At 56.5% G+C, this 26,185-nt stretch overlaps 17 protein-coding genes across 17 annotated transcripts; 3 read left to right on the forward strand and 14 right to left on the reverse strand.

The window, feature by feature from the left end:
- Positions 1 to 39: 39 nt before the first annotated feature.
- On the reverse strand, positions 40 to 1,904 carry BKA78DRAFT_352479 (C6 zinc finger domain protein; the record flags this gene model as incomplete). The annotated part of the gene is made up of 3 exons (XM_066891361.1): positions 40 to 1,581; positions 1,631 to 1,755; positions 1,817 to 1,904. The coding sequence occupies 3 exons, from the start codon at positions 1,902 to 1,904 to the stop codon at positions 40 to 42; spliced, it is 1,755 nt and encodes a 584-aa protein (XP_066743931.1).
- A 272-nt stretch (positions 1,905 to 2,176) lies between these two features.
- Positions 2,177 to 3,603, forward strand: BKA78DRAFT_295234 (fructosyl amine:oxygen oxidoreductase-like protein; the record flags this gene model as incomplete). The annotated part of the gene is made up of 3 exons (XM_066886454.1): positions 2,177 to 2,354; positions 2,406 to 3,021; positions 3,066 to 3,603. 3 exons carry the CDS (start codon positions 2,177 to 2,179, stop codon positions 3,601 to 3,603), a joined length of 1,332 nt encoding a protein of 443 aa, XP_066743932.1.
- On the reverse strand, positions 3,487 to 4,479 carry BKA78DRAFT_128805 (uncharacterized protein). Its single transcript, XM_066882558.1, has 2 exons — positions 4,394 to 4,479; positions 3,487 to 4,325 (listed from the first exon to the last, which is right to left on the reverse strand). The coding sequence occupies exons 1-2, from the start codon at positions 4,405 to 4,407 to the stop codon at positions 3,641 to 3,643; spliced, it is 699 nt and encodes a 232-aa protein (XP_066743933.1). The 5' UTR covers positions 4,408 to 4,479; the 3' UTR covers positions 3,487 to 3,640.
- Positions 4,480 to 4,635: 156 nt separating this feature from the next.
- On the reverse strand, positions 4,636 to 5,453 carry BKA78DRAFT_352482 (uncharacterized protein; the record flags this gene model as incomplete). Its single annotated transcript, XM_066891362.1, has 2 exons — positions 4,636 to 5,362; positions 5,431 to 5,453. The coding sequence occupies 2 exons, from the start codon at positions 5,451 to 5,453 to the stop codon at positions 4,636 to 4,638; spliced, it is 750 nt and encodes a 249-aa protein (XP_066743934.1).
- A 209-nt stretch (positions 5,454 to 5,662) lies between these two features.
- BKA78DRAFT_343368 (uncharacterized protein) lies at positions 5,663 to 6,272 on the reverse strand (the record flags this gene model as incomplete). Its single annotated transcript, XM_066890423.1, has 2 exons — positions 6,068 to 6,272; positions 5,663 to 6,005 (listed from the first exon to the last, which is right to left on the reverse strand). The coding sequence occupies exons 1-2, from the start codon at positions 6,088 to 6,090 to the stop codon at positions 5,663 to 5,665; spliced, it is 366 nt and encodes a 121-aa protein (XP_066743935.1). The 5' UTR covers positions 6,091 to 6,272.
- A 195-nt stretch (positions 6,273 to 6,467) lies between these two features.
- Positions 6,468 to 7,220, reverse strand: BKA78DRAFT_295237 (uncharacterized protein; the record flags this gene model as incomplete). The annotated part of the gene is made up of 1 exon (XM_066886455.1): positions 6,468 to 7,220. The coding sequence occupies one exon, from the start codon at positions 7,218 to 7,220 to the stop codon at positions 6,468 to 6,470; it is 753 nt and encodes a 250-aa protein (XP_066743936.1).
- A 181-nt stretch (positions 7,221 to 7,401) lies between these two features.
- On the reverse strand, positions 7,402 to 8,587 carry BKA78DRAFT_313305 (uncharacterized protein; the record flags this gene model as incomplete). The annotated part of the gene is made up of 1 exon (XM_066888363.1): positions 7,402 to 8,587. A coding segment is annotated over exon 1 (466 nt), but the record flags the coding sequence as incomplete, so codon positions are not given.
- A 283-nt stretch (positions 8,588 to 8,870) lies between these two features.
- BKA78DRAFT_352485 (uncharacterized protein) lies at positions 8,871 to 9,359 on the reverse strand (the record flags this gene model as incomplete). Its single annotated transcript, XM_066891363.1, has 2 exons — positions 8,871 to 9,267; positions 9,316 to 9,359. 2 exons carry the CDS (start codon positions 9,357 to 9,359, stop codon positions 8,871 to 8,873), a joined length of 441 nt encoding a protein of 146 aa, XP_066743938.1.
- Positions 9,360 to 9,551: 192 nt separating this feature from the next.
- Positions 9,552 to 10,413, reverse strand: BKA78DRAFT_352486 (uncharacterized protein; the record flags this gene model as incomplete). The annotated part of the gene is made up of 2 exons (XM_066891364.1): positions 9,552 to 10,353; positions 10,403 to 10,413. 2 exons carry the CDS (start codon positions 10,411 to 10,413, stop codon positions 9,552 to 9,554), a joined length of 813 nt encoding a protein of 270 aa, XP_066743939.1.
- A 347-nt stretch (positions 10,414 to 10,760) lies between these two features.
- Positions 10,761 to 11,659, reverse strand: BKA78DRAFT_352487 (uncharacterized protein; the record flags this gene model as incomplete). Its single annotated transcript, XM_066891365.1, has 2 exons — positions 10,761 to 11,568; positions 11,634 to 11,659. 2 exons carry the CDS (start codon positions 11,657 to 11,659, stop codon positions 10,761 to 10,763), a joined length of 834 nt encoding a protein of 277 aa, XP_066743940.1.
- Positions 11,660 to 11,942: 283 nt separating this feature from the next.
- On the forward strand, positions 11,943 to 13,373 carry BKA78DRAFT_295242 (uncharacterized protein; the record flags this gene model as incomplete). The annotated part of the gene is made up of 1 exon (XM_066886456.1): positions 11,943 to 13,373. The coding sequence occupies one exon, from the start codon at positions 11,943 to 11,945 to the stop codon at positions 13,371 to 13,373; it is 1,431 nt and encodes a 476-aa protein (XP_066743941.1).
- A 1,655-nt stretch (positions 13,374 to 15,028) lies between these two features.
- Positions 15,029 to 15,570, reverse strand: BKA78DRAFT_313307 (uncharacterized protein). The gene has a single exon (XM_066888364.1). The coding sequence runs from the start codon at positions 15,466 to 15,468 to the stop codon at positions 15,121 to 15,123; it is 348 nt and encodes a 115-aa protein (XP_066743942.1). The 5' UTR covers positions 15,469 to 15,570; the 3' UTR covers positions 15,029 to 15,120.
- A 190-nt stretch (positions 15,571 to 15,760) lies between these two features.
- BKA78DRAFT_295244 (uncharacterized protein) lies at positions 15,761 to 16,234 on the reverse strand (the record flags this gene model as incomplete). Its single annotated transcript, XM_066886457.1, has 1 exon — positions 15,761 to 16,234. One exon carries the CDS (start codon positions 16,232 to 16,234, stop codon positions 15,761 to 15,763), a length of 474 nt encoding a protein of 157 aa, XP_066743943.1.
- A 647-nt stretch (positions 16,235 to 16,881) lies between these two features.
- BKA78DRAFT_331310 (major facilitator superfamily domain-containing protein) lies at positions 16,882 to 18,401 on the forward strand (the record flags this gene model as incomplete). Its single annotated transcript, XM_066889864.1, has 2 exons — positions 16,882 to 18,273; positions 18,351 to 18,401. 2 exons carry the CDS (start codon positions 16,882 to 16,884, stop codon positions 18,399 to 18,401), a joined length of 1,443 nt encoding a protein of 480 aa, XP_066743944.1.
- Positions 18,402 to 20,124: 1,723 nt separating this feature from the next.
- BKA78DRAFT_250903 (glycoside hydrolase) lies at positions 20,125 to 22,613 on the reverse strand (the record flags this gene model as incomplete). Its single annotated transcript, XM_066884612.1, has 2 exons — positions 20,125 to 22,325; positions 22,379 to 22,613. 2 exons carry the CDS (start codon positions 22,611 to 22,613, stop codon positions 20,125 to 20,127), a joined length of 2,436 nt encoding a protein of 811 aa, XP_066743945.1.
- A 426-nt stretch (positions 22,614 to 23,039) lies between these two features.
- Positions 23,040 to 23,729, reverse strand: BKA78DRAFT_352492 (uncharacterized protein; the record flags this gene model as incomplete). The annotated part of the gene is made up of 2 exons (XM_066891366.1): positions 23,040 to 23,467; positions 23,513 to 23,729. 2 exons carry the CDS (start codon positions 23,727 to 23,729, stop codon positions 23,040 to 23,042), a joined length of 645 nt encoding a protein of 214 aa, XP_066743946.1.
- Positions 23,730 to 24,680: 951 nt separating this feature from the next.
- On the reverse strand, positions 24,681 to 26,158 carry BKA78DRAFT_313315 (Elongator complex protein 5). The gene is made up of 3 exons (XM_066888365.1): positions 25,938 to 26,158; positions 25,678 to 25,825; positions 24,681 to 25,594 (listed from the first exon to the last, which is right to left on the reverse strand). The coding sequence occupies exons 1-3, from the start codon at positions 26,097 to 26,099 to the stop codon at positions 24,837 to 24,839; spliced, it is 1,068 nt and encodes a 355-aa protein (XP_066743947.1). The 5' UTR covers positions 26,100 to 26,158; the 3' UTR covers positions 24,681 to 24,836.
- Positions 26,159 to 26,185: the final 27 nt, after the last annotated feature.

Genomic DNA, 26,185 nt, shown 5'->3' on the forward strand with positions numbered 1-26,185 from the left:
CCACAAAAAGTCAGAGACCATTTCTTTCAGAAGTGGGTGTCACGCCAGACTCATGTTGCGGCTAAAGGGAGCAACAAAGATTGCCCAGTCATTCAGCTCGGATTCGCCGCTGCTACTACTCCCCGTCGTCACTGGAGGCGGCGGTGACGACTTTGCGGGCTTGATCTCGCGTTCTTGCCACACGGCGGTTATCACCGACCGCGTCTTGAGCGCGTTGGCCACGCTGGTTTTGGACATGTGATCGAGAGCCTTGAGGACAAGTGGGCGTCCGTAGACCGGTTGGCCGGTTTCGGCATCGTTCCAGATTTCGTCTTGCAAGGGATCGAGCTCCGCCGCTGCGACAAAGACGGGCCATGTCAAGGCGGCAGTAATGTCCCGGTCGACGCAGTAGGCCACGTGCTTGAGGATCTGTCGGACATGATCGACCACCAAGGGTGTCGTAGGCGAGGCTCCGTACAGAGCGCAGTACAAATATACAACAGTAGCAAGCCGCTTCATCTCGGCAGACCGCCACAGCAGCTCGTCGCTGGGGTCGCGCATGGTCTGTACGAGACTGGCCAGTCGCCGCTCGAGCTTCTCCGCCTCAATGGCAAACTTGTCCTTTGACGCAGCTTCTGGATCCACGCGCTGCAGACGACAAAGATCGGTAATGGAGAATACGATCGAAATGAGTTCCGGACTCCCGCCAAGCCATGCGTCGACTTCCTGGTCATCCGACTTCCAGTAGTCGTGGCCAAAGATTGGGACTTCGCCGCAGGCAGTGCGGCCAATGACGTCCTGGTAGGCGAAGAAGCGCTCGGAAAAGTGTAAGAGAGAGTCGGGGGAAGTTCCTGCAAGAAGTTTCCTCCTCGTGACAAACAAGTCCCGCGCTCCTTTGAGGTGTATCACCCACCGCTCGTCGCACTTGTTGATGATTTCGTACATGCAGAGCATCATCATGATGATTGGTACTTCTGGATCCAGCGCGACCTTGGAGGGATCCTCTGATATCAGGCGCTTTCTCAAAGTGTGTAGCACCTTTCCCTCTAGCTGCATGGCTACCGACTTCCACGAACGGTTGGATTTGGCTAGATGCCGTGCGGCTAGCGCGAGGACCGAGTCGAGAGCGTTTGGAGACGCTGAAAGGATGAACGGTACCACCAAAGATGCAAAAGGAGATTTTGACCGAACGCTAGGGGTTGTGAGCGGACATAGTCGATCCAGGTAGTAATTCAGGAGCGAAGCGAGAGATCGATCTTCTAGCTGTGGAAATGCTTTTGGGGCATAGAGAATGGAGTCCATCGGCAGTGAAAAGGACCCTCGAGGGCTTGTCACGTAGGGAAGACTAAAGAAGTGCCCTGGTGTTTCGAGTCCAGACGCGGAGGAACACGACGACCCGGGACTGTCCGGCATTGTGATAAGCCTGCCATAGTGTCCAGAGAGCATGCTCAGTTCTTCTTGCTCGGCCAACGAGTCTTCAAATCCATCAATGGTGCTGTTCACAAAATGGTAGGGCTGAATTGGGGGCAGAGGGAGCCACCGGAGAGCCGCCGGGTCAGCGCTCGGTGGCTCATCTGACGAGCTCCCATTCTTGTTCCACACCTGCTCAACGTCAGAATTGTTCTTCTCATGAGGCTTCCGATTGTCGTACTCCGGTTCTGCCAAACGCAAGCCCTCGGCTGGCGTACTCTGCCTCCCATTTTAGAGCGACGCCGCGCTGGCATTCTAGGTTCTTGGAGCGGCAGTTGGAGCACGTCGGCTTGCCTTCATCGCAGCCTGCGACGACCCAGTCAGTCGGAGAGCACCAAGACAGGCGCAGGAACAGAATAGGACATACGAATCTTCCTCTTCCGGCAGGTTAAGCAGCCGCTGCGCGAACGGGACTTTGGGGGCTGGTTCCCATTGGTGGCCTTACGACGCGGCATCTGGTTTGGTGCCACCGGTGCAGGATATTGATTTCCCCGGACAGGAGACAGGCGGTCTTGTTCGTTTACGAACGCGGCGGTTGCCGATATCTTTGTGTGATCGAAGCGTTGGGTGTGAACGGAGATGGTGTGGAAGGTCCACGCGCAGTCTAACGCCATGTGCCCCGCATCGCCAGCGGCCCGTGCCCGTCGCCAGATACGGAAACCCGCCGACCTCACTACATAAGAAATGGCTGCCAAAGTGCGTCTGAGGGCGAATTACGCTCTCCACCATGGCCTCCCAGATCAGTTCTTCAAGTTCCACCTTGATAGTCGGCTGCGGCACCTGGGGCAGCTCGACCGCACTGCACTTGGCGCGCCGCGGCTACAAAAACGTCACCATCCTCGATCCCTACCCTGTTCCATCGGCCATATCGGCAGGTAACGATGTTAACAAAATTGTAGAGCAAGGTATGCCTTGACTCGGTCAGCCAAGGGGAGTTGAAGCCTGACCGACCACAGGCTCCTTCTCAGGCCGCGAAAACGACGAGGAATTCGTCAACAACACACTGCTCAACGACGCTACCGAAGCTTGGCGGACGGACCCCGTCTTCAAGCCGTACTATCATGACACCGGCTACATCATTGCTGGAACAAGGCCGGAGACGATTGAGTGGCTTCACGTGCGGGAGCAACCTACGCCAGAAAATGGCTTTCGGGAGTTAAACACGCCAGCCGAGTTTCGAAAAACGATGCCAGATGGCGTCTTGACCGGCGACTTCCCTGGCTGGAAAGGCTGGTACAAATCTACCGGCGCCGGCTGGGTCCACGCTCGAAAAGCCTTGGTGTCGGCGGCCATGGAAGCTCAGCAACTGGGCGTCAAGCTGGTCACGGGAAGTCCGCAGGGCAAAGTGAGCGGTTTTATTTTTGAAGATGGCGATGTCAAAGGAGCTAGGACGGAAGACGGCATTGAGTGGCGGGCTGATCGGACGATTCTCTGCGCTGGAGCGACCGCTCCCCAGCTCTTGGACATGAAGGACCAATTGAGGCCGACGGCATGGACGCTTTCGCACATCAAGATGACTGCAGATGAAGCAAAGCTGTACCGCAATTTGCCAGTGCTTTTTAATGTTGAACGGTCTGTCCACCTCATCCAATACGACCAACACTGACGGGAGACAGGGGATTCTTCATGGAGCCAGACGAAGACAACCATGAACTGAAAATATGCGATGAACATCCAGGCTATTTGAACATGGTGACCGATCCGGTCAATGGAAAAGCATCGTCCGTCCCATTTGCAAAACACCAAATACCCCTTGAAGCCGAGGAACGCGCGCGCCAATTCCTGCGCGAAGCGATGCCGCATCTCGCCGAGCGCCCGTTTAGCTTTGCGCGGATATGCTGGTGCGCGGACACGCCCAACCGCGCCTTTTTGATCACGCCGCATCCAGACCACAGGAGCTTGATCCTCGGCGTTGGAGGAAGCGGCCACGGCTTCATGCACATTCCCATCATCGGCCGGTACATTGCCGACTGCATGGAGGGAAAGCTTGACGAACGGATGAAGAGAAGCTGGCGATGGAGGCCGGAGACTGCGGAGAACCGAAACTGGAAGGACACGCAGCACAGATTTGGCGGAGGCGACCAGGTGATGGATTTCCAAGACGTGAAGGATGCCGAGTGGACGACCATTCGTCCGAGGCCTGCAGCCTTATGAATTAGATCTTGTGGCGTGAAATGGGCGGTGCTTTTGGTCATTTTTTGACAAGTTGGGACATGTCAACGTCCACCTTGATCTCCTTGCCTTCCCGAAGTTCCTGGATTTCTTCGTCGCTGAGGGTCTTGGCGCTTCTCAAAACATCGTTGAATTCGACCCAATGCAGCTTGTCGCCAGCTCCTGTCCTTAAGCCAAAAGACCAACGGAAGCGAAACGCTTCAACGTCGTTCAGGAATCGTGAGACCCCTTCCTCATCCAAACTCATTGAGGACGCTGGATTCGCGTCCAGTCCTGCCTGCAGTAACTCCGAAGCGCCGATCATTTTCAGCCCATTGCCGGCAAATTCGAGCCTCTCCTCTTTGGTGGTCTCGTCCTCCCCTAGCCTCTGAAGTAATTCCTGTGCCTGCAGCCACATCACTCCAGCCACTTGCATGTTGGAAACAACGAGATACTCTCTTGTTCGAGAGATAGAGAGGCTGCAAGCTGTCTCCCATGGCGTCGGGACCAGATTTTCGCCTGGAGCAGCGTTCTTTTGCCGTTGTGCGGCCGCGTCTTTCACCTTCTCTTCCGCCTCCCTCAAGGCTGCTTGTGCTTTGGCTCTTGCGCCCGAGTAGTCCAAAAGACCGGAATTGTCATGAAATACCTTATATTGTCCTCCCACGAAGCCAACTCCCAGGACAATGCCTGTGCGAAGGCTGCGGAAAAACCACCTGCGGAGGAAGCTGGATGCGCGTGATCAGCATGCTGCGGGGAGACAAGTGGCCATCGCGGCAGAGGAGCTTGCACGTACCTTCCTGAAGCCATGTTAGACACGAATCAGTGGTGACGTTGATGGAAAAAGTTGAGTTGAGTTGAGTTGAGATTTGGGAGTTGAGGACGGAAAAATACATGTCGGCGATGTTACACGTCGCGCAGGTTTTGTGGGTACCCCTGTTCGCGCCGCGGTGGGCCAGACTGACCAATCAGATCAACCCGTCCTCTACAGCCCCCTTGCGCCGGCGCCCTCTAAAAATCCACCTTGAGTGAACTTGGTTACAATCCCACGACCTGATCCACGGCAATGGAGGGAGGCTTCTCACACTGCTCCTGAATCTCCTTGCACTCTTTGTCGCTGAGATGTTTTCCTGTACGGAAACCGTCGTGAACTTTGTGCGTCCATGCTACCCATTTTATCTTGTCGTCAGGCTCACCCGAGGTTGCAGGGCTAGCAAGTGATGGCCTCGTCCCAAATGCCCAGCAAAAGCGCAAGGCGTCAACTCTGTCCAAGAATTTGATGGTCTCTTCGTCCTTCAACACAGGCACGCCTGGATGCTCATTCAGTGCTCTGAAGAGTCTTTCCGATGAGGCAATTTCATATATCCCCTGGGAGAACGCTTTCTGACTTCGCTCGTTCAATGAAGCCTTCTCCTTTTCATCCTCCACTAAAGTTTTCGCCATTTCCAACATTTGGCAGGCCTGAAGTCGGAACGTTCCGGCTGCTTGTAGCTCCGATGCTTTGAGATGCAGCCATGCGCGGTCGATTATCCGCCTCTTGCTCTTGTTTATTGTTTTCTCGCGGGTTATGTATCCCGGTACCGCGGCATCGAAATCCAGATCAAGTTGCATCTTGAGGACAATGTTTTCGGCTTGGGCAAATGCTTCGTCGAACTCCATACGTGAGTGCATGTATCTTTTGGATCCAAGACGAGAATGTAGCTCAGCGCCTACACCCATTAGACAGACGGCTTTGAAGCCACGCCAAAGAATACTGCGGCCAGAGCTAGATACGAGTTGTTAGACCAATAGACGTAGACAAGCAGCGGTTGCTGCGTAGACCTTTACACATACGGGAGAGCTTGTTTCGAAGCCATGATGGACACAGAAAAAACTGGCGGAGTGGGCTGGGCAGCAAATCTTCAAGAGGCGGCAGGGCGATTGACGCACATTTAAAATTGGGATAATGTTACACATGGCGCAGCGCTTGTATTTCTGTCCGCGTTTCAATGGCCACTGGCCAACATGACCACTGATATCATCATATTTCCTAGCCCCTTGCGTTGACGCCGGACCGGGATCCGCTTCAAGATGGGCCCCGATCTTTTGGAGTTTGCTTCTTGGTGGTCTCAGGGGCGTCATTGGCATTTGCCCGCTTCTTAGACTGCTCCTGCAGCTCCTGGCGCTCATCTTCGCCGCGCGATTTCCCGGCCTTCCATTCCCGAAAGCGACTTGAAAGGCGCTGTTGACCAAGTCCCTTTGCCTTGAGCTGGTCCATCTTTTCTGAGGACTTTTGACGCGCGAGCTTGAAATACTCCCGGGGGTCGAGTTTCTTGAGTGCGGCAAGTGCGACATAAGCTTTGTATCCATAGAATACACCCATGGCATAACCTCCTCCCAGACTGCACCAGAGGAGCACGCGGCCAACGCTAGTCGGTGTGGTCAGCTCATTGTGACGATAATTGTTTGTTGTGAAAACTGTTGGACGTACCGGAGGGTTTGTTTCAGTGTCATGGCAGATTCGGATCGAGTTGGGGTGGAGTTGGGAGAAAATCTTCACGCCGGTTGACGCACGAATAAAACGGCGATGATGTTCCACAACTGTGCGACATTCCTGTCCGCGCTCGATTCGCCATATAAATAACGTAAAGAACCTCCCCTTGCAGCTCCTTGCGCTGTTGCAGAACCAAGACAAGGTGAACAAAGACTTGTGAAGAGTGATCCTCCCTTGCATAATCTTCGTGCTGCATCATTGCAGAAAAGCTTTCAACTGCAAGGCGATGCCGACTGCTCCCTGACAAATTTTTGGATAGCGGCTTTTGGGCCAGGCGAGGCAGGCAATTTTTGTCAAGGTTGATATTTTGTTCTTCCGCTGTCAACACCGTCTTCCTCTACCTGTTCGCCGCAGCCGCACGTTGGTGTTCTCTGTAAATTGTAGGGTACCCATTCTCCACAAATGAAATCCATTTCAAATCCTTGTCGTATTTCTCGGTCCTCAGCGAAACGTTGCTTTCGTGATCGTGCAGTCCGAAACTCTTGCCCTCTTCATCATACCCATAGGCTTTGGACATGTCATCCGGGAGTTCTTTGAAGCCAAAACACCATCGCCAACACACACTCTCAATTTGTTGGAGCAAATCCCTGGGGACTTGACGGTTTGGCAAGCAAAATTCATTGCAGACCCGTGCTGACACCGCAGCGGAGTCGATGAAATCGGCCTCGAAAACAAGATTAAGAGATTTATGCCTCATCTCGATTGACTCGATTGTCTTGATTGACCCATCAAATTCAATCTCAAGATCAAGCAGGTTTGACGTTCCTTCCAAGATCAGGCCTTGCAACCGTTTGACCGATGCTTCCATGTGCGCTTGTATGTAGCTGACGCGCTTCATCCTTTGAAGGATCTGCTCGTCCAGATCGGCGAGGATCTCGCCCTTGTACTGAGAAAGGGCTAATTCTTCTTCCTGGAGAAACAATTTCACACTGTTGCGCGCGTTCGCAAACTCCACGAGGGCGTTGAAGATCTCGGATGAACCTCCTACTTCCCGAAAGAGCTCGTTACTGAACTGTCCTGGAAACCCGAAGGCGGACTGTTTCAGCTGGATCGCTTGATGAAAATGTTTCAGCTGGCCAATCGCTGTCATGTGACAGCGGTCGTATCCGCAGCATCCGCCCGCTGGTCGGCCAACACGGCAGCCGACGAGAGAACTCAACCTGAATGTTATCAGCAGCGAGGAATTCAATCGTCTCGAGATCGCGTAAATACCGTTTGGGAAGCAGCATTCGTGAGCACATCGTCAGGTTTGTGCGTCGTGAGAAAATGGTCTGGTGGTGTAAAGGATTTGTGGGGTTGAAAGCTTGTATTTATGTTTCCCTTCATCTTTGAATGACTCGTCTCTCTTTCCACCCCGCTCTACGATATGGCCGGTAATCTGCGCATTTCTTGACTGCCGGTCACAGTGTTATTTTTGGTGGTTGATAGGCTTAGCGGTAGTGCTTTTCCAATCGAACCGCCATATTAAGCTTTGATTTGCGGCACAATCACGGAATCCTCTGGGTTCATTGACAAGGACTGCTCTGATCATGAATGCCAGTTTCAACCATTGGCGACATGACTTGCAGTGAATGATCCCCCAGTACTGCAGTATTTTGATGTTACGGGCTTAGTCTACTCTCTCGACAGAGATTTCCAGAGGCCACGCATGCTCGTAGATAGAAACCCACTTCAGGTCTTCATGCTTCATCTGACGGCCGATGTCCAAAAAGCCGACCCAAGAAGACTCGTGATCACGCAGTCCGCACTTTGCATCCCTGCTGAAACCATCTGGAAGCGCACTGCAACCGAAAGACCAGCGAAAACGCGCTTGTTCGATATTTGGAAGAAACAGGGGAGCGAGATCGATGTTTGGCGCCGGTGCGCCGTTTTCCAGCGCCTTGGTTATCTCCGCCTGTGCGTAGTCGGCCAGGAAGACCAGACCGAGTCCTTGCTGAAGCGCAACAGCAGACTGGGTCGTATTTTCATTGTTGGCCTTCATGCTCATCTTTGCCTCAAGCAACCCCAGTTCCGCCACGGTCATGAGCGTCATGCCCTCGAGTCTTTTAAGCATGGCGTTCATTAGCGACCGCACTGCCATGTTCTTGTCCAGCTCTTGCTTTTGTAACTCGGTGAATTCTCTCAGTAGCCATCTGAGTAGTGTGCATGCTATGGCTTAAAAGCCACCAATGCACGCTTTTGCGCTTGGCTGACAGCAGCTCCATGGCCTTAATTAAGTCGTCATCGGTTGCGGCTGGAATCTTCTGGCGCATTTGATTGTTGAGTATATCGAGGTCGACGAACGCTTGGTTCTTGGAACGCTTCATCCCGTTGTAGTCTCCTGCGAGGAAGGCGAAGGGTGCCGAAGCGATTGATGCGGCGGCCACGATGCCGCGGACGCTGATTCTGCGCCATGTTAGCTGAGACCATTGGTCGCGGAGTCTTCTGCTCACCGGCCCGGTGAAAGCATGATGGTTCGCACGCTGGAAGATGGAGACGGCGAAAGGCGCGCGCGTTTCGACGAAAAGTCGCGTTCGCGCTGATCTTCTTGTATCACCCACCCCTGTCGACCCCGCTGGCACGGCTAGCCCCCTGCCCCTGGCTGCGGCAACGGGAAACACTGCACCGTCCACCCATCGGAGAGATGATCACGCACGGTTCTTGGGCCAACACATCAGATAGCAAGCTCAGAGAGTTACTACTTTTTCTTAGGGCGTCCAAAGGCAGATTTGGAAAACAGCAGAGTCGCCCGAATCTCCACTCATGCATCGCCTGGCCACCTTCTCTCCCCCTGGTCGTTCTTGTCGCTCGGCCGCCTCAGACCCAGAACCTTGGCCTTTTCCTCCGTCAACTCATCCGTCAAAGACTTCGCAGACGCCTTCAAGGACATCATTGACATGTAAACCTTCTTTTGCGCCTGATTGATCTTGTCTAGCTCCTCCCTTTCACGCCAGTCCAAGCTCACATCACCCTCATTCCCCTTAGTGATGGCGTTGCGTCGTTTCAGCAGCAATTCGTCAAGGCGGCTGCGCTCTGACTGGTACAGCTTGACGGCATCGGCGACGCCGCCGTCGTCGTTCTTGTAGAATGGGGCGAGCACAGCGGCAGATCCGATGACGAGAGCCATTTGCGAGAACAAGTCGAACAAGCTCACGCGTCTTGGGCGTTGTTAGCGGAAAGGTGCCATGGAAAGCGAGGGAACTTACTTGTCGAACAGGAGGCTCCAGAGGCCTCTTTTCGGGGTCGTCATGTTGCTACGTATGCTGTATGAAAGTGCGAGCGCAGGTCTGGTTAAATATGAAAAGCCGCGAGTCAGGTTACACGTCGATCTCTTGCATTTTGAGCCCCGCTCGTTTGATGAGCCATGCGGCACAGCCTGGACATTGGCGTCCATGAGTTGCTTGCTCCAGGTTCGGGACTCCGGGAGTAGCTGAAATATAGTCTAGTTGCGCTCCATCTCATCGAAGAAGTCATCCGGGAAGCACTTGAACAAGCGCTCAAGGATCGTGACCCATTTGATGTTCTCGTCATCTGAGGTGTAGCACTCCGCTGCCCAGCTTTTGTCGTGGAGCCCATATCCAGTAGACAGAGCACGATGCACCATATCCATGTCCTTCGGCACCTCTCCCTTGAAGCCATACGACCACTGGACGTGTAAAGAATCCACCTTCCACGCGCAAGTCATGAGATTGGTAGAATCAAAGTCCGGAAATTTGCTGAAAGGCTGAGACTGAGACTTCCAAGCCCCAGTGAGATCGGCCATCATCATCTGCGCGACCCCAGATTGGTGCAGATGAAGATACTGTTGGACCATTTCCAGCTCGCGAGGGTGATTCTCGCCGAGCAAGTGAGCTTGCTCAAGCAGAAGCTCGGCTGCCGTCAGCGACAATATTCCGAGTAGTCTCATCTCAATCAACCGCATGTTGAGATTGCGAGACTGGAGCTCTGAGAGTTCTGGATCCCCTGTTGCCTGCAGCTCGGCAATGCTTCTCGGTCCTCTAGCTATCATGTTCATTCTTTGCGAAGACACTTTTGAGGCATCTTTCGAGATGTCCATGAACTCCTTGAAGGCCTTTTCCAACTCGCGGCTGTGAGAAACGATGCCGTGTTCTCCGTTGCTGAATTCAAGCCGTCCGTTGCTAAGGTCGACGGGCTGTATTTTGCGGTTCATGCACCATGCTGTCAACGGAACGGCAGCACCGGCGCCAACAACCATCCCGCCAAGAAAGATGTGGCGGCTTGCTCTACCCCAGGTTTAGCACAGAACTGCCTTGTCGAAGCTGTCCAACTCACATTCTTGACATGGTAATTTTTTCGAAGTCGATTTCCTGGTTGGATGTACTTTGATTGTTGTGGTTGATGGGTGAACAGGCTTGCAAGCGCGCGGGATGTGAAAAAGTCTCGGTCGACGTTTCACGTCGATCTTGTATCCCTGTCTGTGCGCCCCACACCGCGGCACAGCCCCTTGTCTGCCCTTTTCTTTTGCTGGGGCCCCGGGCGGCACCGCAGGGACCCGACGAATCAAAGACCCAGAAGCCTTGAGTTCTCTATCAGGGACAAACGTAAACTCCGACTGCCTCAATTGCAATTTGGCTTAGCGGAATGATTGATGGTGCTGGATTTGCGTACGTATCGACGACCACAGCGAGGATCAAGCACTTGTATTTGACACATCGTCCCCATCTTCCCCGCTGGAGTCATTTTGCGGTTGGCCATCGTCCTGTTCGCCAGCCGCCGCTCTCTTCAACTTGTTACGCTGCCTCTTCTTGAGCTTCTTCTCCCTGTTCCTCTTGGCCCTCTTGACCCTCTCCGCCAGCTCCTTCTCCTCCTTCTCCTTCGCTTGCGCCTCTTTCGCCTCGGCCTTTGCCTTCAACTTGGTGCGGGTCGCGATTCTGGCCTTCTTCCCCTTCCGCTTCCTCTTCTCAGTCGCAGGCTCCGTCATGTTTCCCCCGGAGATACCAAGTGCCTCTCTGGCCTTTCGATCCAAGGCAGTCGTCTTGACTTTCCAAGGAAGCGCGCAGCCAGGCCATTTTTGCAGCGCCCAGCTCATCACCTGATCGCCGGTGACGGCCGCCGCGTCCAGCTGTAGTCGCAGCTCTTCATTGGGCTCGCCGGAGAAATAGTACGATCTGGGGCGCTCTGGATTGATGAAGCCGCCATCGCCACTTTCCAGGTCGGGAGACTTAATGCGGATCTTCTGCGGCGCTGATGCCGCGGCTGCACCGTCGGTTGCTGCATTCCCCGCTGGTGCGGCAAACAGGCGAAACTCCAACTCCTCATCTTCTGATGCGGCATCATCCGCATCGCGAGAGGGTTCGACGATGGCGCGCGGTTGAGGAGCGTCGACCAGCTCAATGTCGATACGCGACGCCAGCTGCGCGCGCAGCAGGTCGGCGAGAGCCGGGTCCGGCGACGAGCGCGGCGACGACGCAGGCGAGTGGAGCTCGTCGCGGCGGACGCTGCGACCAGGCGTGTGAGCGGACGGGCCTATAAAGCTGGGCTGGCAGCGGGTAGCCAGACTTACCGCTTGGCTTCTGGTAGCTCGAACATGAGGGCTGCAGGTTTGTGGTGTTGGTTTGATGAGATGAGGTGCAATTAAAGTTTTCGCGCGGAGGCGGTCCGTCGCGTTGATCCTGGCGGCTGCGCTAAGCCCTACGCACGTGGCGTACCCGGCGATATGCTCGGATATCACTACCGAGTTTTAAAGTAATTCTGTGTTTGGAATAGAATTCTTGCAGTCTCATGACTGCGTAAAAACTCCTATGTCATACCTGTAGGTGCAGAAGATTCTTGTGCAAATATCCTTCAGGAATTGTGCAAAAATTCTGCAGTGATGGGCGAACATGTAGATAAAAAAGAAGCAAACTTGTGGCTATCGATGAATTCAAGAATTTTGCGCACAAGGAAGCACAAGGAGAAACTTGCTGCGCATAAGCGCGCAGAGATAGCCAAAGGTTCTGCCTCAGGTGCTCCAGTCCTACCATTTTGGGCTGCTGGCAAAAACATCAACTCGACGCCCGCACACTTGTCACCCGACGGCCGACAACGAACACCTCGCCAACCGCAATCTGGTCACCCGACGGCCATGATGCTCAAAGACGGCTCCAAGAGGATTCCGGCTCGGTACCGGCTGAAGATCAGAAAGTCCATCGAGGCGTTCGAGCAGCAAAACCGCGAGCAGTCCCAGTCACCTCCAACACCCATTCAGGCCCAGCTGGCAGACATCTCGCTCGAAGACGATCACTCCCAGCTTGCAGACACTTCGCCTGGCAACCAGATCAAGAAGACCCCGGCAAGGTACCGTCTCAAGATCAGAAAGTCATCCGTCGAGGCTTTCGAGCAGCAGTACCGCGAGCAGTCACTGAGCACTCCCACTACGCCAACCCAACAATCTCCCACCACTCCCACTCAGGCTTCGCTGACAGAGACCTTGCTTGACGACGAGCACTCCCAGTGCGCGGACGCATCCTCGACTGGCAATCGCACCAAAAAGGTTCTCGAAATCCAGACATCCATCGCGGCGTTTGAGCAGCAGGATTGCGAGGAGTCTCCGACCACACCCACCCAGCAGTCACTTCGCACTCCCACCCAGCAATCTCCTTCTACTCCCACCCAACAATCTCCTTCCACTCCAACTCCCTCTAAGGCTCAGCTGGCGAACACCTCCCTCGACACCTACGAGCAGGCAAACCTTCAGCTATCACCTCTCACGCGTTACGCCCATCCCCTGCTTCAGCCTCAGTTGCCAGACACCTTGACCGCCGACGACATGTCCAGGCCTCCCACACCCTCGCTGTACGTGTTTGCCGCCCGCCCTCCTCGCGACGGCGTCTGTACTGACTCTCTTTCGCACAGTTCCCTCACCGGAAGCAACGTCGACCGCATGCTCGAATTTAGCTTCATCAAGGAGCTTGTGCTGAGTACTACTCCCTCCCTCCCTCCCTCCCTCCTCCTCCCCGCCCTCTTTACCACCCTGTCTCTCCCTCCACTAACACCGCACGCCTACCTAGACACGGGCAGCATCGTGTTCTCGCACTTCGTCGACCACCGCCTGGTGTACAAGGTGCACCACAACAACAGCGCGACGCGCACGACGCGCTACGAGGCGGTCCTGATGGGCCGCTACCGCAACCACGCGCACACGATCGACTGCTTCACCGTCCTGGAGCGCTCGTCCGCCACCGCCCACCTCGACCGCCACCACGCCCTCGAGGAGCTGCTTGAGATTCTCGAGAACAAGCTGCTCGCGTTGCCCGGCTTTTGATGGGGCGACTTTGCCGCTTGCGCTTTTGGCTGGCTGGTCATCGACTAGCTGATGGTTGTCGTGGTGGATGACTTGGGGAAAGCTCGGGAAAGCAAAACGGAGCGATGGAGACTTGATTCTGGAATAATTGAAAAGGGTCTGCCTTAGAGCAGCACCGACACATTTGCAGCAAGCTTGGATGAAAAGAAGAGCTAAAATGCAAAGAAAATCTTCGTAAACAGTGCTACCCGGTGACTAAAGTGATGAGAATCGCGAGATCTGTGGATAGGAGGGGGTCATGTGCAGGTTGGAGAAAGTGGAAATGAGATGGCAACGTATGTGGTGGATGACTGCTGGTAATGATGATAATAATGACGATGATGGCGGAATATGATGGCCAAGTCATGGTATGCCCAGCTTCGCTTGAATACTCACTGTACACCATGTGCGAGGTGAATACCTACATTTAGGTACTCTCCATCGCCCGGTAGATAGGTCTGTCTGTAATCCGATCAGCCAGGCGCCGAGAAGACCTGGAGTTGGCAGTCCATGTATCTATATGGTCGCTCGCCACAGCAACCCAGGAGATAGAGCCTCATCACACGACATCCGCCCGCGCGTAGGCCATCCAAACCGGCACAAACAATCGGTCCTGGCAGTCAGTCACTCACAGTCAAAGTCAAGCCCATCAATCACCTCCATACACTCACCACGCGTGGCCTTGCGACCTCTTGCTCCACTTGCTGCAGCGCACTCCACAGGTCTTATCTTCTCCTCTCTAGACCTCGACTGCTCCAACCGTCGCTCAACGCCCCAAAGCCCTACCAGCTCTGCACCACTTGTCTCCGCTACCCAAAACGACCTCAAAACAAGCCAACACCACTGCTCTACTGTCAGCACGATGACCACGCCTCACGGCTACAGCCATGCCCACGGCCACGCCGACGCACCACGCATCACGGTAGCGCCCGACTCACTCATCTCGCTCTTCAGCAGCAGCAGCAGCTCCAACTCCAACTCCAGCTCCACAGCCGCCGTCTCCGAGTCCTATGACGCTCCGCCCTCGTCGCCGCCGCTCATTGCGACGAGCACCACCGAGAAGTGGTACGACCAGTACAACCAGTACAGCCAGAACAACCAGAACAACCAGAACAAGACGTACGAGCAAGAGGCCGACCAAGCGTCTCTACGCCCCCGCCGCGACAGCCTCGTCGGCAACGCCGTCGTCGAAGCCGACCTGCTGACGACGTACTACCGCACGCTGAACCGGCAGATCGTCGGCGAAGGAGGAGGAGGAAGTGCGGAGGGAGAGGGCGAAGCAGCGGCGCCGCCCTACGGCGAGGTTGTTGTCGAGACGCGCGTGTGGCAGAATGCCGAGTATTATACTGTTTATGTGAGTTTCTTCTTCATCGCGGCTGGCTACCATCATCCGGGGTTTCATGGAGGTTTGTTTCATAGAGTGCGACCAGCTAATGCACGCACGCACGCACAGCCCGCCTTCGTCGACCTGCACATCGGCATCTGCTGCTCTGCGCCCGGCGTTATTGACGTCTGTGGGGAGTATGCGCAGACGTACCCGAGCACCGGCGAGCTCATGTTTCGCATCGAGTGGCGCGTTGTTGGGGCCGCGTACAGCGCTACTTGCACTGCCAATGCCTCTGCCAGCAAGACCTCCTCGTCCTCCTCCTCTGACACCGTAAACAAGAAAAACAAGAACAACGTCGACAACAACGACGACGCCGGCGCATTCATCCTGCTGCCCGTAGATCTAGAGGGCGAAATCCTGCGCCGTGTGGTCATCGTGGAGCAGTTCCGCGACGGCAAGAGGGTTTGTTCGGCGGTCATGAATGAGGAGCCGGTGCCTGTGTTGAAGGTTTGAGCGAGCCTGAACAAGCCCGAGGGAGCCCGAGCGAGCATGAGGAAGAAGGGGGAGCCTGCTTTGGTGGATGAGGATTGGATTGGCCGTTCGACGTCTGGATTGTGAGCTGGGTGAAGGGTTTGCGGCGGGCTTGTTTGCGACAGACAGGACGGCGGGGACTGGAGAGAAAGCAGGCAAGCAAGCATGCGTCGTTGTCACTCGCGGTGGGGGCTTGCAATGCATCCATGTATGCATCATCTCTTGCCCAACCCTGGGTAGCCCGTGGACCTCGTACAGGTAGGTACCTACTTACCTATGCTAGAGTCAGACGAGCAGCCTCGGACATCACGCATACATACCCATCTTCAGCACCGCGTCTCCCCCTGCCTCGCCCTGTATTGCACAATACACATGATCAGCCCCTCAGTCTTCAAGCGGGCTAAAGCACGCAAAATGAAAGCAGAATGAAACAGTGCGAAGCAAGTATGGAGAAGATGTCTTCGTGACGACGGCCCCCCAACACGGCCCAAGCAACTCGGCGAAGATCGACCTACGCAATTGGGAAAAGGGCCGCACCGGGCGGCCTGGCTTGGCTCTCGGTTAGGTGGACAGGCAGGCAGGCAGCTAGGGGCGCCTTGCGGCCATGCCTCCGTCGTGGCTGGCTCCTGTGGTTTGTGGCTGCGGAGTGCGGACCGTCCCTCCAACGTCCGGCGTGTTTCTGGACGGCGGGAGCGCTAGAGTTGGGCAGTTCGGCGGTTGTGGCGGTACTGACTGTTGGTCGTAGGGCTAGGTACATGTACATGGGGTTGGATGTGGAGACTTGCGATTGCTGTGGAGGTAGGAAACTTGATCGTTTCCAAGCTGTGCGGACAATGGAATTCTGCGACCATGGTCCGGTCAATGCTTTGGGAAGAGCGGATTGAGCAGATGCAGAAACAGATGGTTTGTGGATTTCATCTTTTCGGTCCAAGTTGGACGACAAGGCTCCCAACAGGGGTCCAGTCACGTGTAATGCATAACCCATGGATCCATCGCCAGGGCAAAGCTTATATCAACGTCGCAAACAAACACAACTGCATCTTCTCGGACTGAAAAAGTGTGTCGACCTCATGAAACAAATATCGGAACAAAATCTGAATCAGTTCACGTGGGCCGCGCGTCGGCGTCGCGTCGTCGTGCATCCAATCGAAGTTTCCCCGCCCAAAATTGCATTTTGCACTGCCCTGCCCGTCTGCCTGTCTGCCTCAACCACAACACCAACACTAATCCATCAAATGTAGTCCATCGCTGCTGCCGCAAGAGCTCTACATTTCTTGCCATGCTCTGGAGGACCTTCCCGTCGCCATAGCCTGCCACCTCACAACGCACCCGCCGGCTCCCGGCAAGAAGTCGACAGCGAGGCTGCATCCCGTCCGAAGCAACCCCACTTTTTGCCCTTCTCTCTGCGGAACGCTGCGCTGCTCGTGGTAGCTAATCTCGCGCCCACTCGACGGCTGGCGTAAGCCTACTCTCCCCATCGCCTGCCTGCGCAGATCCGAGCGCCGAAGAAAAAAGATAATAAAAAAGACAATCATCTGCTCGTCCGTCCCGCCCTTATCTGATCCCGGATCGCGCTCTACTCTGCTCTCGCACTTTACGACACGCATCCACCGCAACCACCGCACCTCAGCCATGCCGCGCCTGGGCGACCTGGGCAGCAAGGTGCTGTCCGAGCTGGGCATCCGCACGCTGCTGGGCTGCCCGCGCGACGTCTACATCATCTACGCGACGCGCTTCCTGCGCATGGCGGCGTACGGCGGCGTGGCGCTCATCCTGGCGCTCTTCTTCGAGCGGCTATCCATCCCCGACGCACGCATCGGACTATTCATGACGCTGACGCTGCTCGGCGATGTTGGCGTATCCCTCCTCCTCACGCTCGTGGCCGACAGCCTAGGCCGGCGCCGCACGCTCCTCTTGGGCAGCGTGAGCATGTCGGTGGCGGGCATCTTCTTCTCCGTCTCGAGCAACTACTGGATCCTACTATTCGGAGCCGTCATTGGAGTGATAAGCGTCAGCGGCAACGAAATCGGGCCCTTTCGCGCCGTCGAGGAGAGCACGCTCGCGCAGCTGGTCCCCGCCGACGCCCGCGCCGACGTCTTTGCCTGGTACGTTGTCATCGGGACCCTGGGCACGGCGCTGGGCTCCTCGGGCTGCGGCTTCTTCGTCGAGCACATCAAGAGCTTCAGCGGCTGGAACGAGCTGTCGGCCTACCGCGCCGTCTTCAACCTGTACGGCGCGATTGGCCTGGCAAAGGGCGCCCTGACGCTGCTGCTGAGCCGCAAGTGCGAGGTCGAGACGGCCAAGGAGGTGCGCGCCGAGGAGGGCGAGGACGATGAGCACGAGGGCTTCCTCTTGCAGGAGAGGACTGGCGAAAACGACCGAGACGAGAATGATGCCGCAACCACAACCAGCCGCCGCGCGCCGCCGCCTCCTCCCAAAGTCCCCTCCAAGAAACCCAACGCCATCGCCTCCCTCTCGCCCGGCACGCGCTGGACGCTCCTCAAACTCAGCGGGCTCTTCTTCATCGACTCGCTCGCCTCGGGCATGGTGCCTTTCTCGCTGATAAACTACTTCATGGACCGCAAATTCCACATGGCCAAGTCCACCCTCGGCACCATCACATCAGGGGCGTGGTTCGCCAGCAGCATCGGCAACATCTTCGCGTCGGCCATCTCCAAGCGCATCGGCCTGGTCAAAACAATGGCCTTCACACATTTACCATCTGCCATCTTCCTCGCGCTGTTCCCCGCGCCGCGCAGCCTGGGCGCCACGGTGGCGCTCCTCGTCGCCCGCGCCCTGCTGGCTAGCATGGACCAGGCGCCGCGCTCGGCCTTCCTCAGCGCCGTCGTGCTGCCCGCCGAGCGCACGGCCGTCATGGGCATTGTCAATGTCGTCAAAACCCTCTCGCAGAGCGCCGGCCCCTCCTTCACCGGCCTGTTGGCGGGGAGTCGCCGCTTTTGGGTCGCCTTTGTCGTCGCGGGCGCCCTCAAGGCGTCGTATGACGTCGGCTTGCTCGTCTTTTTCGTCAGGACGCGTTTGGAGGGCGATAAGCCCAAGACTTCGCCGCGGCTCGACGACGATGACGACGATGACGACGACAGTTTGGCGAGTTTGGTCGAGGCGCCCGAGTTTGCGGGGGACGTGAGCGATGAGGAGGTGGATGCGTTTGTGGGGGAGGGGGCCGGGAAAGACCGGGGCAAAGGGGATCAAGACAAGGGCGGAGATAGCGGCAGGGGTAGTTTAGACAGCGAGACCCCTCGAGGACAGCAACTGCAGCAGACGCAGACGCAGCGGTAGCACCGCGGTCGACCGAGGTGGTGAGGTGCAAGTTCCATACTGCTGTTGGTTGCACTTGGACAGAAGAAAGTCAAAGTAGTAGGCGTTTAGCATTCTTTTATATCCAGCTCAATTCACTTCCATCACATCATCCCATTTGTCGTGTCGGCAAGACGGCAACTAGGTGGTCGTCACATGCAGACAGAAGCTGCTGCTGCTGCTGCTGCTGCTGTCCCGGGCATCATTACCAATCCACAAAGCGACAAAACCAACGCCGCGATAAACCTCAAAATCAAAATCCATCCCTGATTCAAAAACTGTAGAGCAGTATATCAGCCTCTTTCCCTCGCGCAGTATTAGCGCAGGGCCTGCGTTTTTTGCTGTCCGCTCATTCCATAGTTATGAGCCTGGTAGTGCTGCTAATGCGTGGCTTAGTAGTTATCACCCCTAACCTTATGCACCTTCTACTACTAGGGGCTCTGGTGCAGGCCCCACTCCTCTATAGGGGTAAGCAATTTAAGAGTCCTTTAGTTTAAGTCTCATCTCCTCCTTCATAATGGACCGTTTAAAAAATATCTCAGCCACATTAAAGAAGTCCTATTTAGCTACTTAGTCAGCAAAAACAAGTCCTGTTTCTAGTATCTCTCTCCAGCCACTTCCTTATCAGGCAGTAGCTAAGGGGGTATGTAGAGCAGTATATCAGCCTCTTTCCCTTGCGCAGTATTAGCGCAGGGCCTGCGTTTTTTGCTGTCCACTCGTTCCATAAAAACCTCGTAATATCTACTCCCAGCCCTCCCTACCTCTACCCCTTTTATACATCGGTAACATCCACCGCTCCATAGATAGTAGGCGTAGAGGCGTAGGCCTTTGGAGTTTACTTGGTTTTGTTGTTGTCGTCGTTATACACGCGGGGGTAGATTGATTTAAAATACTAATTCTTTTTAATGCTATTACAGGAATGGAAGGTGGGTAGGTAGGTAGGTAGGTAGGTAAGAGAGAGGCGTTTTGAACTTTTTGACCGCGGGTAGGAGGGAGGTAGGTCGGTCTATCGGCCTGTTTGTTGTCACAAGGACGAGGACGGGGACGAGAACGAACGAACGAGACAGAGAGGCGGGGGGATGAACGCAGACGCAGACGCAGGCGCAGGCGCAGGCGCCCGAACGAGCAGGGGTGGCTATAAGGGAGAGAGAGAGAGAGAGAGAGAGAGAGAGAGAGAGAGAGAGATCCCCACCAGGAGGTGAGTGCTTCTGAAAACGAAAACAACGAATGCTTTTTTCAAATTCATGCCTTCGACCCACAAAATCTACAAATCTACAATGATGCGGAGTGGGGTACATACACGAAATCAAAATCCTCAGACCACTAGCAGCACCTCCTGGTAGGCCGTCGACGAAAAATAAACAGCGCACTGCTCTGATCTGCTGACGTGGCCACGACGACGCTGCGAGAGAGCTTTTGCGAACATGCTTGCGTCCCGCCATCATGGCGATTTTCCAGTGCGCCCGGCCCCCTGATCACTCCGTCCGAGTCCTCGTCATCCTCCATCTCGCACCACAACCACAACACTCCCTCCCCGACCGACGCATGCCACGCTCGAGTCTAAAGCTCATCATGCGCCACCTGCGCCTTCTTGATCTCGGGCATCGCCGCAATCTTGGCAACCAAGCTAGTCCAGCCGGTAAAATGCTGGGTGCGCTGTCCCTTGCCCGTCTCGTCGTTATACTGCTCCCAGGCAAAGCCGGTCTCCTGCCAGCTCTCAAAGACGGTGTCGACCAGATTGCGGCGCAGATCGTTGTACAGGGTGGCGGCGCGGGCGCGGTGGGGGTTCGTCTTGTCGTTTGCCACGTCGAAGAGGCGCGCGACGGCCAGGTAGTTGATGTTGAGCCAGACGGGGGAGCGCCAGTAGTTTTCGTCCGTGCCGTACGCCGGGTCGCGCTTGCTGAGCGAGCGGATGCCGTGGTCGGACCAGAGCTCGTCAGGGTCGGCGAGGAGGTCGAGGACGGCGGCGAGGCGGTCGGGCGACTGCACCAGGCCGAGCAGGAACGGGAAGAGCGAGATGTAGCCCTTGTGGCAGACGAGGGTGGACTCGTCGTACGCGTCGACCGTCGCGTCGCAGTAGGTTTGGTGTGTTTCGCTCCAGTGCAGGTCGTCGACGTTGCGCACGACGGCCTCGTAGGACTTGGAGAATTCGGCCACGTCGTCGTCCTCGTCCAGGAACGAAGCAATGTCGCGCATCGACCGCGTCATCATGCCCATCCAGCTGAGCAGGTCGACGTGCAGCTCGCCCGGGTGCGGCGGCTGCGCCCGCGGGTAGTCGTCCAGCCCCGACGTGAGGATGTGGCGCGGGGTGCGGCCGCGCCAGCGGTAGCCCTCCTTGGACGAAAAGGCCTCGCGGTCGTACGACTTGATGTCGCCCTGCTGCGTGCGCCGGAACCATTGGTAGTGCCTCTTGAGCAGCGGGTAGAGGTCCTTGAGGTACTGCACGGCCGCGGCGTGGTTCTGGAGGTAGAGCGATCCGGTCTGTCCGGCAACCGTCTCCTGATCCGTCGACACGACCTCGGACTTGAGCTTCTCGGTAAAGGCGCTCAGGATGAAGAAGAGCGTGGGCGGGTTGGCGTAGTGCGGATACTGCACCTGGAACTCGGGGGGCACCTTGCTGCGAGCCTCGAGGCCGAGAATCTGCTCGCGCGCAATCCACCCGTCCTCGTCCATCAGGTTGAACCACGACTTGATGATTTGGAGCGTGAGGTCAATGTCCCAGTCGACAATGGGCAGCAGGTGGAACCCTTCGTCCCACAAGAAGCCTCTGGGGAAGAATGGCCGCGACGGAATGCTCGTAAAAAGCTCATGCGGGCCCTCGAGCTGCGGCTCGTTTCTGGCGCGCGCCTCGGCCGCCGCCTCCCAAAAGCCCCCGTCCTCCTCTTCATACGCCGGGTCGTTGGAGCGATCGACGACTTCGTCGCCGTAAAAGTAGCCGATGCCGCCGACCAGGTTGGAGAAGAGCGACCTGGAAAACTCCTCGTAGTGCTCGTCGTCAAAGGGCGCCTGCGGCTTGAGAATCTCGTCGTAGCGCTTGGAAAAGTCGCGGGTGATGGCGTCGATTTCCTCGGTGACGACGTCCGACGTGACCTCGTTGGGCGCCGAGGCCGATGAGTAAAGGACGTCGAACTCAAACGGGCCTTCAAACACCTTTTGGACCAGGTGCAGCGAGCCCATGCCTGGCTTGTTGATGATGGTGTAGATTTGCTCGGGCGGCGGCATGTGGTCCTGGCCGTACTCCTTGACAACAGCCTCGACATTCTGCTTCAGGTGCGCAAACAACACATTCTTGACCTGCCAAATGGCCTGCTCGGGCACCTGGAAGCTGTGGACAAACGTGTGGTCCAGCGGCTTCTTCTGGTACTCGGGATGCTCCTCGGCCGGATGCTCACCCTTGCCCTTGGTCACCTTGAGCACAAACTTGCCCAGCTCTGGCGTCTGGCCCAGAAAGTTGACGTCCCCAGGGTAGCCCAGCTCTTCCTCATTGTCGTCCTTGGGAGCCACGGTTCCTAGGCCTTCGAGACTGGCGTATGAGATGACGGTCGTCTTGAGGTCCGCTGGCGCATCCGGGCGCGGCGTTCCCTTGACCCTGACAGCCCAGCTGCCGCCGTGCTCGCCGCCGGGGATCTTGACAAACTCGGTCGAAATGTCAATCTGGTTGCCGGCGTCGTGGATCGTCTGGCGGCCGCCGCGGCGCGGGTCAAACACGTCCCAGCCGTAGCCGGCCATGCCCTCGTTCTGCTCGCATGTGTGGCGAAAGTCTACACCCCAAACATCAGCAATTGCTTCTAACCCAATTGTCCAAATCTCGTACTGTGCTGCACCGAGGTGTAGTCCTCGACCTTGGCCCACAGCAATCCCACAGCCAAGCTCTTTGGAATGCGTGGCCGGACGCCAAAGTACAGGTTCGGCTTATAGGGACCCCATAGCAAGCTCGCGTTGGTGGCCTTTTCGATTTCCTTGACGGCAGTGGAGGTGTCGGCGCTGGCAGCGACCAGCGGGGTCGTGAAGAAGGCTAGTGCGGCGAGGATATAGGCGAGCAACGCCATTGGTGAGCGCGCGGAGCTTCCAGCGAAGCCCGACGGCGCTCGCAAGGGTGTCATGGTCGAATTGGTGGAGGGGTGAGCTCCGTCGTTGGTGATGCAGCTCGAGCTCGACAGCTTCAAAGTGGCCGACGTGGCTCGCTCTCGGCGCGACCGGCCACCACTTTGCGCAAAGAGCTTACGTCACAGCGTGATTGAGAGAAGACGAAGCCAAATATTTTCACGAGGGCCGCTTGGAAATGCTGTTTGATTGGTATCTCGGGAAGAGAGGTCTTTCGAAACCTCAATTTGTAATGTACAAGGGCAACTTTTGTCTGAGTGCAACCTTGCCCAGCTCCAACGCCAATTCTATGCCTGTAAACAGTCGTAACAATGTTCCCGGTCCATGATTCCTCAAGTTCAGTGCCAGGCCCAAAGTCGATGGTACCGCGTCTACCGGCTTGGACTGAGCGGCCTGTTGAAACCTCCAGTACGATTCATGTACTGCCTGTACTTTGTGACCTTCTCCTTTTTCACCGCATAGTTGTACTCGTTTCCGGGCACCTTTTGCTGGTGCGTCGACCGAAACTTGCTGAAGCCCATGACCCTGTGCATCTCCGCCTCTTCGGGATCAAAATCTTCCCCATCCACGTCCATGGATTCGCCATTGGTGTTGCCGTTTGCCTGTGCCGGTTGGTATTCCTTCTCCCATGGCCGTGCGCTGGGCTGCGTCACGCCGCCTGCGAAGGGGAGGCCTGCGTTTTTGCGAGAGCGGCCGGCTCCGCCTCTGTCAGCTGCTGGGCCACGAGGACCGCGCGGTGGGCTTCGTCTTCGGTCGCGAGAATCGTGAGGGCGGGGTGAGCGGGACCTGTCGCGGTCGTCTGCTTTGGTTAGCAAGAATCTTGCTTTCGTACGTGTTGACGTACCTCTTCTCCGTCTGTCACGGCTGTCATTGAGGTCTCCACGCTTGTCGCCGCCCCGCCGGTCTTCGTGCCTGTCTCTTGAGCGCGAGCGAAACCTGCCGCCGTCTTTTCGTGCGCCGTCTTTTGGCCCTCGCGATGGAGGAGGTCTGCTTCGGTCGTCGTTTTCCCACATGGACGTAGAGTCGGGCCTGCGCGACCGCCTGAATCCGGGGTCGACCATTGTGCCAGGTCCTGCTCCTGACTTTGGGTTTGTTCGAGAGAGAGCCTTGATTGGACTGACAACCGGATGGCCTTGTGACTGGGTGCTCGGAGCGCCGATGCAAGACGTTTGGGGCTTGATATTAAATTATGGCGTCCAGAATTTTGTGCTTGTTGTATCAAGATTGGGAGGTCGTCTGGAGGCAGAGTTTTGGCGCGGTTGCGAGCGGTCTTGGGAGAGGTCGGAGACAGCGAGTTCGGCAAAGGCAGCAATCAACGGCGTTTTGAAAGGTGGAAAGCGGGAGATGAAGGCTCGGAGTCTCGCGGCGGCGACGTTGCAGAGTTTGGAGACTGCGGCGGTGGTTTGCAGGAATTGCACGGGCAAAGGCTGCGCGGAGCTGCTTCTGCTGCGCTTGACGGTGGAGAGGCCAAGTAACGCGGGAGGGATGAGTCGAGCTCCTCGGACAGCTTAGGGGCGACAGGTGGCGGCGAAGAGACGCGTCGAGCGACGTTGTGGTTGGAGTTGGTAGATGGGTTGGAGGACGCGGGCAGCGGAGGTGTTGGCAGCGCTGCAAGAAGCTGGCTCTGGCGGGCCCGTGCTTCCTGAGCAGGTACGGGTATCCAGGATGCCTCAAATGCTTGCCACCATTCCTTCGATATTCAAACGGGCCTTTGCAATTGTCCAGAGTTTTTCCAAGAGAATAGTGAGTTTTACCATATTGTCGTAGAATTCTTCCTCGCAGTCTTCGTACCAAAATCGCCTGTGTTTTGGTTCAGGCAAAAATTCGCGATTGATCTTGTATCTGAGAATCGAGTCCCAAACAAATTTACGGGGAGCGATCAGACTCCCCTGTTTTGCGATTCTCTCCAAGCAGTCCAAGGGCCATGCTGTGACGAAGATGTTGCGGAACACCCTGTCTTTCCACATCTCTTCAAATTCATCTCGAATTGCGGCACTGATTTGCGGCCTGAATTCTTGCTGTTCCATGTTCGCTGGTGGGAAATGAAGACAAAAACAGGGGAGAGTCTGCAGAGAGGAAGTGACGAAGATGCTTTAGATGCAACTACGTAGACCTGCCGTGGATTGCACAGCACTACCCCAGACGGCAGCAGCGCTTGCACCACCTTCTCATATCTCATCCTCCTCCTCATCAAAGTCATCCTCCTCGCCCATGTCATACAGAATGCGTCCTCCCTCGCCCGGGCCCTCCCCGCTCTGCGCATCAAAGTACGGCAACACGACGCCCTCCCTATCCCGGCGCTGCTTCTCCGTCAACCCCAGATTGAACGTCGTGTCAAACTCTTCGCCCTCTTGCGCCGCCTCTGCGACACCCGGGACGTGGCGATACAGCGGATGGTCATCCAGCAGCATAATCTGCGCCGTCTTCTGCTCCTTGGACACCGAGGTGGTTCTCGAGCTTGAAGAAGGGTCGGGCAAGAAAAACCACTCGTGGACGCCGCGGCCGCTCTTGCGCCGATACTCCATCTCGAGGACGACGCCTCGGCGCAGGTGCTCGGCGGGGGCGCTGCGATGATGGTGGTTGTCGGCGGCGGCTCCAGCGTTGCGGCCGAGCCCGCCGACCACGCCCTCGACCTCTTCGCTGAGGCCGAAGACGGGGCTCGCCAGACTCTTGTCGCGGGCCGCCTTCTCGGCCAGCACGTGGTGCAGCGAGTGGGGGCGCAGGATGGTCGTGACGAGGTACCTGAGGAGGATCAGGGGGTGCGGCGCGTACGGATCGCGCAGAGACGACAGCGGTACGTCGGCATGGTACGTGGCGAGGAGCGAGACGGTGGGGCCCAGGAACGAAGAGAGGAATTCGGGCAGGTTGGAGCTGGTGCCGGGGTGGTCGCAGAGGTGGTTGAGGTTGTCGATCACGAGAAGTACTTCTGCAGAAACGTCACTATGGGATCTTCGAGATGCGTGCGGGAAACCCAAAGTCGGTACGGGGCTACAGGAATCAATGACCTACTCTGCTTCCCTCTAGCCTCAGCCAGCATCTTCACCAGCTCACGCTGCACCACCGCCGGCGTCTGTCTCGTCCCCTGGACCAGAACATCGACCCCACGCGGCTTGCGCAGCGTCTCGTAGCTGACGAGGACAACCTTGATTTTTGCAGCCTGCCAAACAACCCAAACAAATCAGCAAAAAACGTTTCCCTAGCTCTTCCCCATTTCTCCATGATCAACCAAACGGCATTCAGCTGACGACTGGGATTCGGAGCAACCGCACATTTGCTCGCCGCACAAACTCGCGCACCACGCCCTTGCCGCTCTTCTCCAGCGAGTCCACCACCAGCGTGAATGGCGATGTATTGTCGCGGCAGCTCAACAGCTTCGACACGAGCAGCAGGTTGTGCGCTCGTCGGTGCTCTGCTTGTTTCGATGTGGACATATTTTTGTTTTGAGAAAACTTTGTTGTCTTGCTTGCGGTTTGGAGTAGGTCGAGGAAATGGAAGGTTGGTGGTCGGGCAGAGCCGA

This window comes from Phyllosticta capitalensis (genome assembly GCF_038381095.1).
Source record: "Phyllosticta capitalensis strain CBS 128856 chromosome Unknown BKA78scaffold_5, whole genome shotgun sequence".
NCBI lineage: Eukaryota > Fungi > Ascomycota > Dothideomycetes > Botryosphaeriales > Phyllostictaceae > Phyllosticta > Phyllosticta capitalensis.

What these genes read in the sequence shown, in the direction of transcription:
- BKA78DRAFT_313307 (XM_066888364.1), bottom strand. Translation starts at nt 15,468, where the DNA reads ATGATGCATACATGGATGCATTGCAAGCCCCCACCGCGAGTGACAACG.
- BKA78DRAFT_313315 (XM_066888365.1), bottom strand. Translation starts at nt 26,099, where the DNA reads ATGTCCACATCGAAACAAGCAGAGCACCGACGAGCGCACAACCTGCTG. An exon ending in AGTTTGTGCGGCGAGCAAAT is followed by an intron (nt 25,826 to 25,937) that starts GTGCGGTTGCTC and finishes GTTGTTTGGCAG; the next exon opens with GCTGCAAAAATCAAGGTTGT. An exon ending in TGAGGCTAGAGGGAAGCAGA is followed by an intron (nt 25,595 to 25,677) that starts GTAGGTCATTGA and finishes ACGTTTCTGCAG; the next exon opens with AAGTACTTCTCGTGATCGAC.